The sequence below is a fragment of the Oreochromis aureus genome, linkage group 22 (assembly GCF_013358895.1).
Source record: "Oreochromis aureus strain Israel breed Guangdong linkage group 22, ZZ_aureus, whole genome shotgun sequence".
In the NCBI taxonomy this organism is placed as follows: domain Eukaryota; kingdom Metazoa; phylum Chordata; class Actinopteri; order Cichliformes; family Cichlidae; genus Oreochromis; species Oreochromis aureus.
In genome coordinates, this window is record NC_052962.1 from 24406234 (window position 1) to 24420857 (window position 14624).

General features: G+C 40.7%; 1 protein-coding gene across 7 annotated transcripts in view; it reads left to right on the forward strand.

Annotated features, from left to right (window-relative positions):
• rbms3 (RNA binding motif, single stranded interacting protein) overlaps positions 1–14624 on the forward strand; it is a 301392-nt gene that overhangs the window by 247647 nt on the left and 39121 nt on the right. For all 7 annotated transcript variants that reach the window (XM_039605523.1, XM_039605517.1, XM_039605518.1 and 4 more), the window contains 3 exons: positions 6892–6935; positions 9841–9937; positions 13818–13865. In XM_039605523.1, coding sequence (XP_039461457.1) covers positions 6892–6935; positions 9841–9937; positions 13818–13865 — 189 coding nt within the window. The remainder of the gene's footprint in view (positions 1–6891; positions 6936–9840; positions 9938–13817; positions 13866–14624) is intronic.

A 14624-nucleotide genomic window follows, 5' to 3' on the forward strand; every position in this document is an offset into this window, starting at 1 on the left:
TTTGAAAATAATTTCACTCCAACAGATTTCCCAGAACCCTGTACCAAGAAAATAAGTTCTGCAGATTTACACCCACTGCATGCATCCAATATTAAAGCCTCTTGAGAATAAATAATTGGTTTTTGTATTGATTCATCTCCAGTTTTTTGTGAACTGCATTTTTCTGTGTACATTCTGTGGCATTTAAAGGCACATTTGTGCTTTATTTCGTTTTATGTCAAACTTTAAGTTTGGAAATCTTAGAAATGTCACCCTGTTTGTCAGTTTCTGAAAAAGACTTGAGAAATGAGAGCAAATTAAAAGAAAATCTTCTTGTATTGTCTCAAAGCATAATTGCGTAATTAGTGTTTCTATTTTAAGTTCAGACCGGCTAAAAACATATTGGAGAATGAGGTGGTTTAATATGAAAACGACTGTTTGGCATGTAAAGACGACATCATATAGAGGTTAAACAACAGCAACATGATGCAGACTGCTGACCTAACATTCGCTTTGATACATTATGCTGATGTTGAGAGCTAATAATAGACCTTTGTGCTTACATCTGGTCAGAATAGGCATCTATATAATCTTGACTTTGCTATACAGTGTTGCTTACAAATTTTGGAGACAGAGGCGGCAGACTTATCATCATTCATGGCAGGTCTTAGGTCGAGGAAAGGTATACTGCTGTATGGGCTCTGTTTCATATCTGTGTCTTTGCTGAGCTCCCTTGGGATACCAGCAACAGCCAGAGTTAGGTGACCTTACAGTTTTCTTAAGAAAATCTGTTCTTCTCTACAGACTGCATTTACACGTGGGTCACGTCTTGTCCAATGTTTGGGTGATTACTCGAGGCATTATACAGTGCTTGTTACTTTTCTTAAAAATAATGCTGTTTGTTACGTGGTTATTTCCAAGAGAAAGCCATTAGTTATACTACTTGTAACGTTACTTTCTTATTACTTCGCAGTATTACCCAAAATGTACTGTCACATAGTTACAAGTTGTTTTTAAACCTTAAGCTACAGTTCCACATGCAGACGAAAATCCCTATATTAATGAGGGCACACGTGTGATCTTCCTTTTAGTGTTCACGTATGAACGTAAAGCAAAGTTGAAAACCAGCCTAAAGAGACTTCAAAGCAATTGCCACATTGATTCTTCTTTAGAAACATATACAGGTAGAAATGGAGGCTACAGTGCTACATGCTTGACTGTCTTTGTTACCAGTTGAAGTTCAGGCTCTGGCTGCTGGACTGGAGTCTGCAAACACTCAGCTTTAACATCACTCTGGGCTCTTTGCTAGTTTTTTGTTAGCATGCTGTCTGTGCAGATGCTTTCAAAGAGCCCGTGTTCTGTTCGCACTATAATGCAGTTGTTTCTGTTGTTAGTGAAGTCTGCACTGTACCACCTTGCTGTTGTCTTTTCCTGTAGTTTCTCCAATCCTCAAAAGTTGTACATCCCTCCGTTTTCTTCCTCCCTGCACACAAACCGAAATCAACTAACTGAAGGAAAACGAACAGTTTTGATAGAAGACATTTGTAATGAACCTTTTTTTAGTACAGTAATTCAGTAAATGACTGCATTACTGCAGAAATGTAATGTGATTACAGCAATGCATTACTTTAGAGAGCATTACAGCCAACATTGATCACAATGCAGCTCAGATCACCTGCAGATAAAGTCTGGTTGATCTAAAACTGTGATACTGCAGTGCATTCTGCGTACGTTTACACTTAAAATAAAGTGGATGGCCCTTAATAGCATGTGTGTGCATCTGTGTGGTCATTGATCAGCTGTGGGCAGGGGAGATGGGAGATGGCCATCACATGTTAGTCTGTTTATCAGAACTGAGGCCATTCCTCACTCCGCTCCCTGTGGCAGACAGATGAAGCGAAGCAACAGCCTACGCCATCCATTACTGTCTCTTCCGACATGTCTCTCTACCTTCTCCTTCTACAGTATAGATCTCGCTCTACCTACATCTTTAGCTTTCCATCACTCTTTCCCCTTTTCCTCCACCCATATTTAAATGCTCCCTCCTCACAGCTTCTTTCTCTTCCATTTTGTCTACTGTCTCCTCTTCCCGTGTTTGAAGTCTTCCCAGATCCCACAGCAACATATGGAGAGAGAAAGAGCAAGTGACTCACTGAGAATAAGAGAGAGAGGAAGAGAGAGGGAACACATTGCATGATCAGTCAGGAGTTACAAGGGGTTGAGTGCTGCAGGGTGGCTGGTGGTGAGGATTGAGAAATATATGACAGATTTTCTTGTAAACTACCCAAAGTGGGAGTCTAGAAAGTGCTGTCTCTCGCTGTCTCATGCTGACAAACATATTAGTCACTGCATTTTTTTTCTTCCACCACACATTCACGCGCAGACACAGACCCTAGCGCCATGGGTGCTCATTCTTCTCTCTCTGTCTCTCTCTCTCTCTTCACATCCTAACTCTTTTACACCAACACACACTCCTACACACACACACAAAACTTTCAAAGTCACACTTCTCAAGCACCTACTCTAGGGGAATGAGTGTGGATGAAAAAAAAACATCCGGCTTTCCAGTCTGTGTGAAAGCCTGACAGATGTCCCTGTGTGTGTTTGTGTGTGTAGCCACGAGGCAGAAGAAGCAAATGTGTGTATAGCAGGCAAAAAATGAAGGGAGGGAGCGGGTCAGTGTGTGTGCGTGTGTGAGGACACAGAGACGATGACTCGACTTGGTTTTCCTGTGGTTTTTGGAAGGGGTTGGCGGGTCATCCTTGGGGCATGGAGTGGGGATGTGGAGCTGTTTTCATGAACACCAAAAAACATTGGGAGAATCGAGTCGAAGCTGCCCTTACTTCTATGTAGTACACAGCAAGAGATTTATCAGATGAGCCGGGTCCTAATTACTAGAAATATTCAGCTCGGTTTAGGCGAAGAAGCTGCCTGCTGATACCTGCACAAGGAAGTTCACATGGTCTCACACTTTTATCTGCACTGCTCCATATCCATGCTCTTGGACAGATTTTCTACTAGAAAGCTGGCAGGGTTAAGACTGGCTAATGTATGCCAAACATTTTCGTTCTTTTGTACAGGGTAATGTCTAGAAAGCCTCAGGGTTGTGGTGCATCTTTGAAAAGGGCTTTCAAAATATGATTTAAGCACAAGAAAATAAACACAACTGTTGATGCTATTGAGCTGTCTTTTATTAGACTAAAATTGAACTTAGATCATGTTTTTTAGCATGTTGTTGTTGAGAGTTAAAAGGTTGTGAACTTTTTCAGCTTCTGAAGGGCGCCCAGATGTCAGAATAAGTATGAAAACCACTTCTGTAACAGGAGAGAACAGGAGATGTCTTTAAAACTGCTAATATAGGCTGTCCTCACATTTTTAACACTGTTAAACACAATTATGCATACATGCATTTTCATACATAATATGCTAAAAAAAAAGCTGCTTTATTGCCATGATAAAATGCATTCACATTTTCACTGAGACTACATTAGTATAATTCATTTTGTAAACCCTAGAGCACAGTTGAAACGATATTAATGCAAAATAATTCTTCACAACTTGCTAAACTTGATAACTTGAATTAATGATTGACTACAAAAAGAAACAACTGAGTCATACTCTATGGCTTTTTCATGAGTTTGGAGCCATCTGTCACTGTGCTACATTTTGGGATTTTACTGTGGGTACAGTAGGGCATATTTACCGTTTTACATTTACATAGATTGGAAAACATATTCTAGTGGAAAATACATGCTACAGTAAGTCTTATTTACTGCATAAGCATGAAAAATTCACATAAATGGCCATTCGGTCTTCGAAAGTCAGGTCTGTTCATGGGAGCTTCTATCAAGGCCAAGCTTTGTTCACAGGGTCTGTACAGCATTAAAGTCAAGTTTTTTTCTGCAGTCTTGGATCAAGCTAAGACGGATACACAGTCTGTCTGTGTCTTTTCCTTTCCTCTCATTTTGACGGAGCCAAAAGCTAACTGCATCAGTAATCAGTCACTGGCTATGCAGGGTCCTCCGGTCAGGAGCTTCTCTGCTGTGGAATTCATCAACACGCGGAACCAAGGGCAGCACTTAGGGGAGTTATCAGCCTCACCGAGACAGCTGGCCATGTCTGCCCCTGCTATTAGCGAGCATGGGAACACACAGTCGCGCACGCAAACATGCTGACAGGCGTGCGATGCAACTCTCTTGATCTTGGATTTCAAAAGGAGAGTATAAATACATACACAGAGACCTTTGCATGTATGGATTTGCAGAAAGAGATGTTCAGAGATGCAAAAACCAAATTTAAAGTAGAAAATAATTACAAAGCACACGGACTGAGTGGCTTCATTCAGCCTTTACAGCTTGGTATAAAACGTCTCTGAAAGCCTTTTACAACCAGTTGTGCAAATGCACAAAATTAAACACAAAGGCCTGTCGCCACACACATGCCTGGGTCCCTACACATCCCTAGTTTAAGCAAGGACATTGTCATTTGGTGGAGAGTCTGTGTTTTTGCTCACTCTCGAGGGCTCGGTCCAGGCTCACTGATCCCCTTGGACCTCTGAGTCACTATTCCCTTAACTGTATAGCTCAGTGTAGGTAGCCCTCTGGGGGAACAAGGGCAAAAGACTTACAGGAAGATGGGAGGGGTAGATTAAGCGATGAGGGGAGTGAGGAACGGAGAGAGAAAGGAGAACACAAGATGTTGAAGAAGAAAAGGAGTGGGAGGGAGGGCAAAGTGAGGGAAAGGAAGGGCAAAAAATGAGTGTGTGTGGGTAAATGTGTAGTGTGTGCATGTGTGTATGCTGATGAAATCTGCCATCCTCAGCAGCCTCCCGTTAAAAGAAATCGGATTAGCTCTCCTCGGGGAGAGAACCTTCAGGAATGCAGATGAAGGATTGCGGCACACAGGTTTCTCTCCTGGACTCTAAAAAAGGGCCTCACACAATCACACCCACACACACACTCATGGATAGGTTTGCTCTCACACGATTACCTAGACACATGTACACACACCATCACCACAAGGAACTCAGTTTTCCACTCATTCCTTTTTCTCTCCAAAGGGCATTTCTTCATTTCCTCTCATTCATAAAAACACGGTGATATGTGGTTGAAATAGAAAAGCGCGTCTTCGATACTAATTCACTTTGTCCTATTGACTAAGCTTTCCCCCACATTGGCTTTGTCACTTGTCAGTTTTTCCACTTTGAAATGAGTTGATTTAGATTTGATGTCATTCGTTTTGGACAAAAACAATCAGGATGTTAATCAAGTTATTCTTCAAGTACAATAAATGTACAGCAAATTATCTTGGTCACAGTAGTGCAGGAATATATCAACAGCATTGCCTGTGACATACAGGTGACATACAAGTAGCCCGTACGAGGAAAACACTGTGATTTATAGGTAGCAGACGCGGTTAAATGTACAGAAAATTAGTCTGTGACCTTCTTGAATACTTAGCTGGACAAAGACATGATTTATATAGTTTTGCCTCTGTGCATCACCACAGTGAATATGAAATCAAACAATTATAACGTAATTAAAGGGCAAACTTTCAACTTTACGTCAAGGAATTTCACAAAAATGTTGCATGGACTGTTTAGGAATTACAGCATGCCACATGTATGCTTTGGATTCGGCTGTTTCTCTCCTTGTCGATATTTTTCCATATTGGTGTCATCTGTCCAAAGAATTTTTCCACAACTGTGCAGCCTCTTTTAGATGTTTTTTTTTTTTGGCAAATCCTAATCTGCCCTTCCTGTTCTTGAGCGCAATCAGTGGCTTGTTGTAAACTCTCTGCATTTACATTTGTGTTGATTGTAGACCTTGACAAAAAATACACCTATCACCTTGAGTGTTCTTGACTTGGTTAGATGTTTGATGTTGTTTTTCTCAGCCATGGAAGTGCCTCTGTCATCATGCACTTTGTTGTGCGGTCTTTCAGGCCTTTTGCTCTGGCCAAGTGCATTCCTTCTTTTTAAGAATGTACCAGACTGTTGATTGGCCGCTCCTAATGTTTTTGCTGTCTGTCTGATAGATTCATTGTAGTTTTTGATTATGAGGATGGCCTCGCTCAACTTGAAATATTATGTCTGCTTCATTTGTTATTGCATAATAAGAGAGTAAGCCTCATGTGGCCATGAAAACTACGTTTATGCAACAACTTTGTAAAACCCCTTGAATTAAAGTTCAAAGTCTGCACTTAAGTCCTATATAATTTAATAATTGTGGTGGTCTATAAAGTGCAAATCTACAAAAATTATATCTTTGTCCAACAAATAATGGATCTAACTGTATTTCACAGAAGTACGTTCGATCAGCAAAGCCATCAGTGTCCAACTTACGACAACATATAAACATATAAATAAGAGACACTTTAAAAGGGTTAAATGTAGCTTGAAATCCTGTCACTAATTCATGGAAGAACATCTTTTGTACATCTTTAGTTGAAACATGATGCATTGGACTGATTTTTTCTAATAAGTTGCGCTTAAAATTTAGAGTGTGGGCTTTGTTGAGTATTGAGTATCTTTCCCATTGATCAGTTCCAGCCACAGTCTTCTCTTTGGCTTTGTTTAGGTCATTATTGAAAAGTAGGCTTAAAACAAAAGTGTTGACCTCTTCTTTCTGTGTGTTTTGCTGCTTCGTTGCAAATCGCCGTTCTTTATTTTTGTCTGTCAGTAAATATCAGAAACTGGCTTCTCACTTAGAGTGAGAGTGATTGCTTTTGTTGCCTTCTCCTTTTTACTACAGCAGATGACACTACATTGTCACACTGAAAAAACTGATATAAAAGGTGGTAATGTAGGACAAGTTGTCACAATTTCTTTTGCTTCAGCATTTTAATATTATTTCCCATACTGTATGTAATCTTGATAGGCCGTATAATTTGTTGTTGTTTTTTCTCTTTCAGACTGGCATGGCGTTAACATATGATCCTGCTGCAATGCAGAATGGGTAAGACTTGGCACCAGCTAATACACTCGCCTCCTGGCTCATAGAACCCCAGTCGATACTACTGTCATACACAAAGATTAATGTAGTGTCTGCACTTTGTTACTGTTTGATTAAGGAAATCTATATGGAGTTCAGATATCGGTTTTCACTGGTGAGGTCAGGTGAGAAATGGCGAAGGGGCACTGAGTGAGCATGAGCGTGTGTGTGTGTGTGTGTGTGTGTGTGTGTGTGTGTGTGTGTGTGTGTGTGTGTGTGTGTGTGTGTGTGTGTGTGTGTGTGTGTGTGTGTGTGTGTGTGTGTGTGTGTGTGTGTGTGTGTGTGTGTGTGTGTGTGTGTGTCTTTGGGTACTCAGATATGTGTGTTTTTGTGTCTTCATGTCATGGTGCTGTGGAAATAAATGACCCAGCATCGTGTTTTATTTTTCCCCACGGTGCTGAGACAGGAAGGAGAATGCTGAGGCTCCCCTTTATCTCCCTCTGGCCTCAGTCATTCACAGGAAGCGCCTCACTCCCACTTCCTAAACCACTTATCCTCCAGTGAGTCAGTCTCAACCGAAACATGACACTGGATGAATAGCATCACTCATTACATGCGCCCTGCAATGTAAAAGCCTACTTCAGTACAAATCCTTCAACTTATGATCCCAAAGATACAAAACTGCGAGAGAAAGAGAAAAATGTGTCACTCGCAGCACCCTGAACCAGATTTTTTGGGGGGCAATAAAAACAATATACATAAATAATCATGCTCTAGAAAAGAAGAAAAATAACGTCAAACTAGTCAAGTGTTAAATAAAGAAAACTTACAAAAAACATAATGCATTGTTAAAAAAATGCTACTTTAAATTTCTTACAGGTACATAAAGAGTTCAATTTCAAATTGGTGAAAATAGTACTGTATATAATTATAATGCAAATTACCCATATTTAATGCATATATATGTTATTGTGGGACTTAATTTACATTTCCTCCTCAGTGTTAATATTTGCATAAAATGTAACTGTATACTTTCAGAAACCAAAAGCAAAAAGACGTTTTGAAAAACTGCACACGATCCCAGCCTTGAATGAAAACTAATGTAGCTCCTTCCTTTGTCATAAACTGACCTTTTATATTTAATCAAGCTGCCAAAGTTTCCAAACTACTAAGCAAACTACACAACATCACTTTTGTGTGTCATTCACATTCATTGAAATTATTTGACATTTTTCACAATCTGACATAGATAATAAAATAATGAAAACTCTGTTTTTGAGCTGTTTGTGTTTGCCTCACATTTTCACAACACCAGACCGTTAAAGTTAAACTATGATGTAGTCGGTGTTGATGCTGTATGTAGTGATTTCAAGGCTCGTTACAGAATTAGTGTTGGCCTGTCCTTGGCCAGTATGATTTTCACCAATTGTTGCTGAGACTGTTGGACATCCCGCTTAACCTCCCAGGGGATCTCGGTGAGATTCAGCACCTTTAGATGTTCAGCATTAAAATAAAGTCTTTCAATTAAACAAAGAAATAACCTAGAGTTTAACCTCCTAAGACCTGAACTCTTCCATGGCATGCATTTTTAATTTCTCTTTGATATTTGGGCATATTGGGACCCGGTGAATGTAAAAACAAAGAATCACCAGATTTTTATTTTTTTATTTTTTATTTTTTTTGTTACCCGATTTTTGTTTCTAAGAAAAATGAGCGCCACATATGAGGATATTCGTTTTAATAAATAAATTTTAATAAAACAGAGGCAGTATAATGTCCTCGTAAGTAGATATCAGGCCCATGTAGAGCAAAATTTAGTATTTTGGTCTGGACAACCCAAAATGTGATGTCCACATATGTGGACACCAGGTCCTAGGAGGTTAATCCTTTAGCAACAACGGCAGGTCTCCAAATACATGGAAAAAGATTTCCTTGAACTATATCCCAGTGTTGAGTGCACTCAGTCAGACTTGGTCCACGCATCGGTAATCTGTCTTGCAGATATGGCCGTCTATCAGCTGTCCAGCTTATTATTATTGTTCTATTAAATAAATTCCAGTATAAGAACTAAGCAACATATTCAGAAGTTGAAACAGTCTAAAGTTTAAGCAAGTAGACCAAAAGATACCACACCATGAGAAGAGTGCCACATCAAGCTTTCCTCACTGAGAAATAGAAAAGCAACTCTGACACAGACGGAATTTATAATTGATGAATAGAAGTCTGTTTAATAGCAGTTTGAAGAGGATGAAGAGGGAAACAAGGCCAAGTTGTGAATGAGCATATACCATATATCTTACCATGGAGAATGGACAAGTTCATTTTACTGATGGATTAGATTTTATGTAAGGCAGTAGGAGAACATTCCTTGCATCAGACATACAGTCAACAATGCAGTGGACGTAATCGAGTCAGAGGATGTTTGTCTGCTCCAGAGTTGGACGCCTGTACTAAACGAACCACACCCTGTCAACTTAGAAGCTGCAATCCTTTCTGTAGAAATATGCACACCCTCTGGTTTCCAGCTGTGTGGAGAAGTGTAATGACTCCCAGCACACCTCGAAGCTTTGAAAAAAATTACTTTTGAGGCCAAAAGGCAATCAAGCAGTGCTGACTGTCATGGACGTCCCTCTATAGTCACCTGACCTCAGCCCTCCTGAGCATCAAGTCTAAGTGCAACTGAATTTAGGTTCCTGTTTTCGCAGCCTTGAGGAGTCCCTGCTGCTCACTTACAAGTGTCATTAATGCAAGATACCAAATATTCTGTGTTACTCAATATTCTCTAAGTCTTGTACATTTTTCAGATGTTTCTATTAAAGTCGTTTAATAGCCTCGTAACATGGAACCACCTAATGAAAATAAACTAGGTATTCTGTCTACTGTTAGTTACTCAAATTTATTCCTCTGTTCCTTTTTTCTTTCGGCTCAGGTTCTACTCCTCGCCTTACAGCATCGCCACCAACCGCATGATCGCACAGACCTCCATCACGCCCTTCATCGCTGCTTCCCCCGTTTCCACATATCAGGTGGGCCATAATGCACTGGAATATGGGTAGAGTCTGTGTGTATGTATATGAGAGTATACTTTGTGTATTTTGTGCACTTTGAGTTGGAAAAGAGGGGGTGGGCTTCAAAACAGCATGAGGTTCTCGCTTCTTCCCTCATTGTTTCTTCGATGCTCCAGCTGTGCTTGATGACATCTGTTTCGTAGGCAGCAAACACGCCAGGGATCAGAACAGAAGCGGCAAAGAAAAAGGGGGATTTTTAAAAGGCTGACAAGGTAGAAAAAAAGAAACGCACCCATCAAGAATGAAAGTATCTAGGAAAAAGAAACAGTTTCCTCTCTCCTGTAGTCCAAACCTCTTTTGTTCCCTCTCTCGATCTCTTTTTATTTTATTTTCCTAGCTTCAGCACCAGTCCTTCCACTTCCAGAGCGAACGTTTGCATTCCTCACTGCTGCGATCAGTGGAGTAATGCAACAGAACAGAGTGGGATCGTAAAAATTGGCCCTGTGATATGTCAGGAGCGTTAACCATTTTCCTTCACTGCGCATTTCATGCAACACCCTTTGCCGAATCTAAACATCAAGAGACGCTGCCACTGTGCCCTCTCGATCAGACACTATCGTTTAACATCGCCTCTGTTTGGTATGCAGAGACAGAAAGACGAGGATAGAGAGCAGGAGAAAGGAGATGAAGGATAGATAAGAAAATAGAAGAGACAGATGGAGAGAGAGAGAGAGAGTAGGTTTAGGTGATGGCGATGGCACGGCTGGGTGGGCAGAGGAGGGGTGTTGCTGAAGGTTGCGGCGCCCGTCTTTGAGGCACGCTTGATTAAAACTCTGGTCCAGTACCTGTGGTGGAGGGGCAGAGGAGAGAGAAGGAGGGAGAAAAGTGGGCCAGGGCGCGCCTCTAATCCGCTCTCGGAAGGCTTCCCAAATTGATTTATCAAAAACAATGGCCAGGCTTTTGAGGAATATTAATCCTCACAGTTTCAATATCGGGCAGCTCTGCCGCCGCTTCCTGTAATATTGCCCTTCAGCCAGTCACGGCAGGAAGGTGAGTCCTTCATCTTCTGCTCAAGTACAAAGAGGCACGGGGAAAAATGAAGGAGAAGACAAGCCAGGCAGGTATATATGCAAGACAAAAGGAAATCACTTCCTTTTATGATGAAAAGTATTGCCTTTGTAATGAAAATCTCAAGGTGCGCAGAAATGGCTGTATGTGTCATTCCTCCTTTTATGTTCGTGTCGCGTTGATATTTTGGAGCTTTTGATAGAATTGATTTATCAGATCTGCAAATGACCCATACCAACAGCGGTATTCTGGCGTTCGTTATGCTTGGCTCCTCAATAACGATTGGATTTATTTCCTGGAAAAAGCGACTTTGATGATCCGCATGACAGGAGACAGTCCAGGCCAGATCACTACCAAGATTTCAACGAGTACCGCCAGCCAGCCGTGAGCCTGGTTTACATCACTGCTTATACAGACTGGCTCACTGGCTGACTAAATATGTGGCTGGCTGATAGGACATGGGGCTGGCAGGCTTACTAACTAGCTAACTGGCTGGCTGTTTGGGTTTACGTGTGACTGGTTGGAACGAGGGCCAGCTGGCTGACCATGCAGCTCGACAACTGACTTACCGGCTTTTTGGCCTGTTGGCTGACAGGCTCTTTTAAATTGTAATATAAGCTGTGAAGTTCAGCCAGAGGTAGGGAGCTTCTTAGGTTGTGCACATTTTACCCTTCACTCACACTGAAACTAATGTTCATGTAGAATTACTCTACCTGCTGTAACTCTGAGCAACTCTGTAAAAGCTGTAATTTGGTGCTTTGGGGAAAAGCCAGCTCAGGTCGAGTCAGTTAACTCTAATCTTCAAAAGCAGTCATTTGGATCTCTTTATATTTTGTGTTAAACTTAGCAACTTAGCACGTTTTCCCTCACGTTCTTTCCTGCCTGATAACAGATCAGTCTCTGGCTTTCTGGTTTATTTTTATCTGGGAGATGTCTGGGAGTGAAGTCCTGCTGAAGTTGTTAATGCTGTAACTCATCAGCCCTTTCTCAGAGCTTCAAACATTGCTGTTTTTTTAACATCCCACAGATAAACCCATTTGTCATATTTCTGCTGTTAACTTGGACTGAACTACAACCTAAGATGGTAGTGTTTGGTTCCAAAAGTAAAAAACGAGTGAACACAACTGTCTCACAGCTGGCAAACTGGGACTTATCTCTCAGCATCCCAAGAAAGCCAGAGGACGCATTATCAGAGTATTATAACATTTTCAGCTCTCAGGAAACTTATTACAACATTGCTGTACATTGCACTGTTTGAGACGTGCTTTTGTCTTGTTTTCCTTCTCTCACCCCAACCTGTCGCAGCAGATGGCCCCGCCCCTCCCTGAGCCTGGTTCTGCTGGAGGTTTTTTCCTGTTAAAAGGGAGTTTTTCCTTCCCACTGTCGCCAAAGTGCTTGCTCATAGGGGGTCATATGATTGTTGGGTTTTTCTCTATATGTATTACTGTAGGGTCTACCTTACAATATAAAGTGCCTTGAGGCAACTGTTGCAGCGATTTGGCGCTGTATAAATAAAATTGAATTGAATTGAGATTAATCTAATAATATAAGAATTAGTGCAGCAGCCTGAGCCTGTTCAACACCTGAGGAGGCTGTAAAGATCTCACCTAAGGGCTTTGAAAAAAATAGAAAAGGAAGCTGAGATTATGAAGTAAATATGTTGGGGTTCTCTTTGTCTGTTCTTTTCAGTAGATTGGACTAGCTTCCCATTGTGTTCACTGTGTTCTTATCAGTTCAGGTTTTGACTTTTTCATCTTTGGTTGCTTCAGATAAATTGTGAGTGAGCCTCCCTCACGTTAGTATGTAAGACTGCCATTTTTTATTTTCCCAGCAAAGATTTCACCATGATTCTCTCACGTTTTTTTCCTTAAGCCCAGTGTAAAGCCATCCTGTCTTGTTGAAATAATCACATGACGGTCATGCAATATCTTAGTTAGAAAATGCCGAAGACAAGTGATTAAATATAAGCTTTCTCTGTGTCTATCTGCTGTCCCATTCAGCTGGGGAGAACAAATATTGCCATGTATAAACAAGCAGACTTGGCACCGCGTTATAGAATATCAGGCTTGTTTAGGTATGGATCCAAATCACGCATTTGGGTTGGCTCAGAGGATTGATTGCTCTTACAGCAGATTATTCCATGTTTGTCTTTGTTTAATCTAATCATTTTACCAGGATCAGTGGCCAGTCTGTGTGTTTGTCTGCTACAAGCTGTCTAATTCCTCTCTCCAGCATAAAAGCTCTGTTTGTTCATCGTCCTTTCCTCCGGTTTCTTTATAGTTTCCACTGTCACTGTTTCTCCATCTCTTTAACTTTTGAATCTACATTTGTAAATATGCGTATCTGTCAATGTTTTTTTTCTCTGGTTGTAGCTTTGAAGTTCTTTGTTCTGAGATTAAAACAAAAATGCTTTTTGTATTTTGTGAGTCTTCTCTAGAGGTCTGACCCTGACCTTTCACCCCTGCTCCAACAGCACTGGGCAGAGCTTTAATATTGTTATAATACAGAAAAAGACTCATTTTACGGGCTCAACGTACAACTCGTACCGCCGGCAATAATGAGAAGGCAGGAGGGAGATGTGCTGCCTCCAGACTTTGAGATTCTTCTAGTAATTCTTTGGCACAAATTAATCTGTGTAAAGTTCAGCCATTTTGGTGCATTAAAACCAGCACAATCATTTTAAGACTTAGAGACTGAAGAGTATTTGAACATATTGGGACTATTTGAATAGCATTTATTGCATTATGTGGGATACGTCTCAGCTCTTACTAAGACAAAGGAAAATTTTATATTGCCACCATCATTTTACATTTTCTGTATTTCTCCTCAGGTCCAGAGTACGTGGATGCCTCATCAACAATATGTTATGCAACCTACAGTAAGTACTCCACCGTGTACCTGAAGTACTGCAGCTGCCCTTGAGTCCCCGCTGGGGACCAACCCTTTAGTTGAAAATCTGTGATGCGCATCTGATCTGCTTTTAATAGAAACTTTTTAAAGATTCTTATTTTTAAATTTATCCTGAAAATAGTTTACGACATGGAGACATTTTTATATTTAGCACAATGTGACTGACCAGAAAAAGATTCTGTTTGGAAAAACGTTTAAGCTACATTATTCTTCCGTTGCAGACTAAATGTTAAAGCAACTCAATTTCTAACATGCACTTGGCCACTATTACTTCTGGCCAAATGATTACACCATTTCGGTCCTGGAGTTACTATACGAAGCACTTTATCCAATTCTGATAACCACATTTTTCCATCTCTCCTAAGTATACAAACACATTTTGTTTTATTTTTGGGAGGCTTTGTGGAGTTTATATGTTTTTGGTAGTGCCAGGAAGCAATTCAGAGTCATTTACCAGACCACAGCACAAGACAGACTGCTGCTTGAGGTTACCATCCCAGACAGCAGACAAGGGGGAAAAAAGCTAATATTAATTAGACTTAGCTCACGAGCAACACGGTCTTTAACGGTGAGGTAATCACATAGCCTTCAGTCACATTCAGTTCTGTTTTGAAAAGAGACAACAGAGAAGCTCCAGAAGGTTTGTACTGGTCACTAAACCTTCTTGGATGTGATTCTTTAAATGAAGGAAAATTGCATTTTCACAGAGAAGTACAGTGCAAAAGTT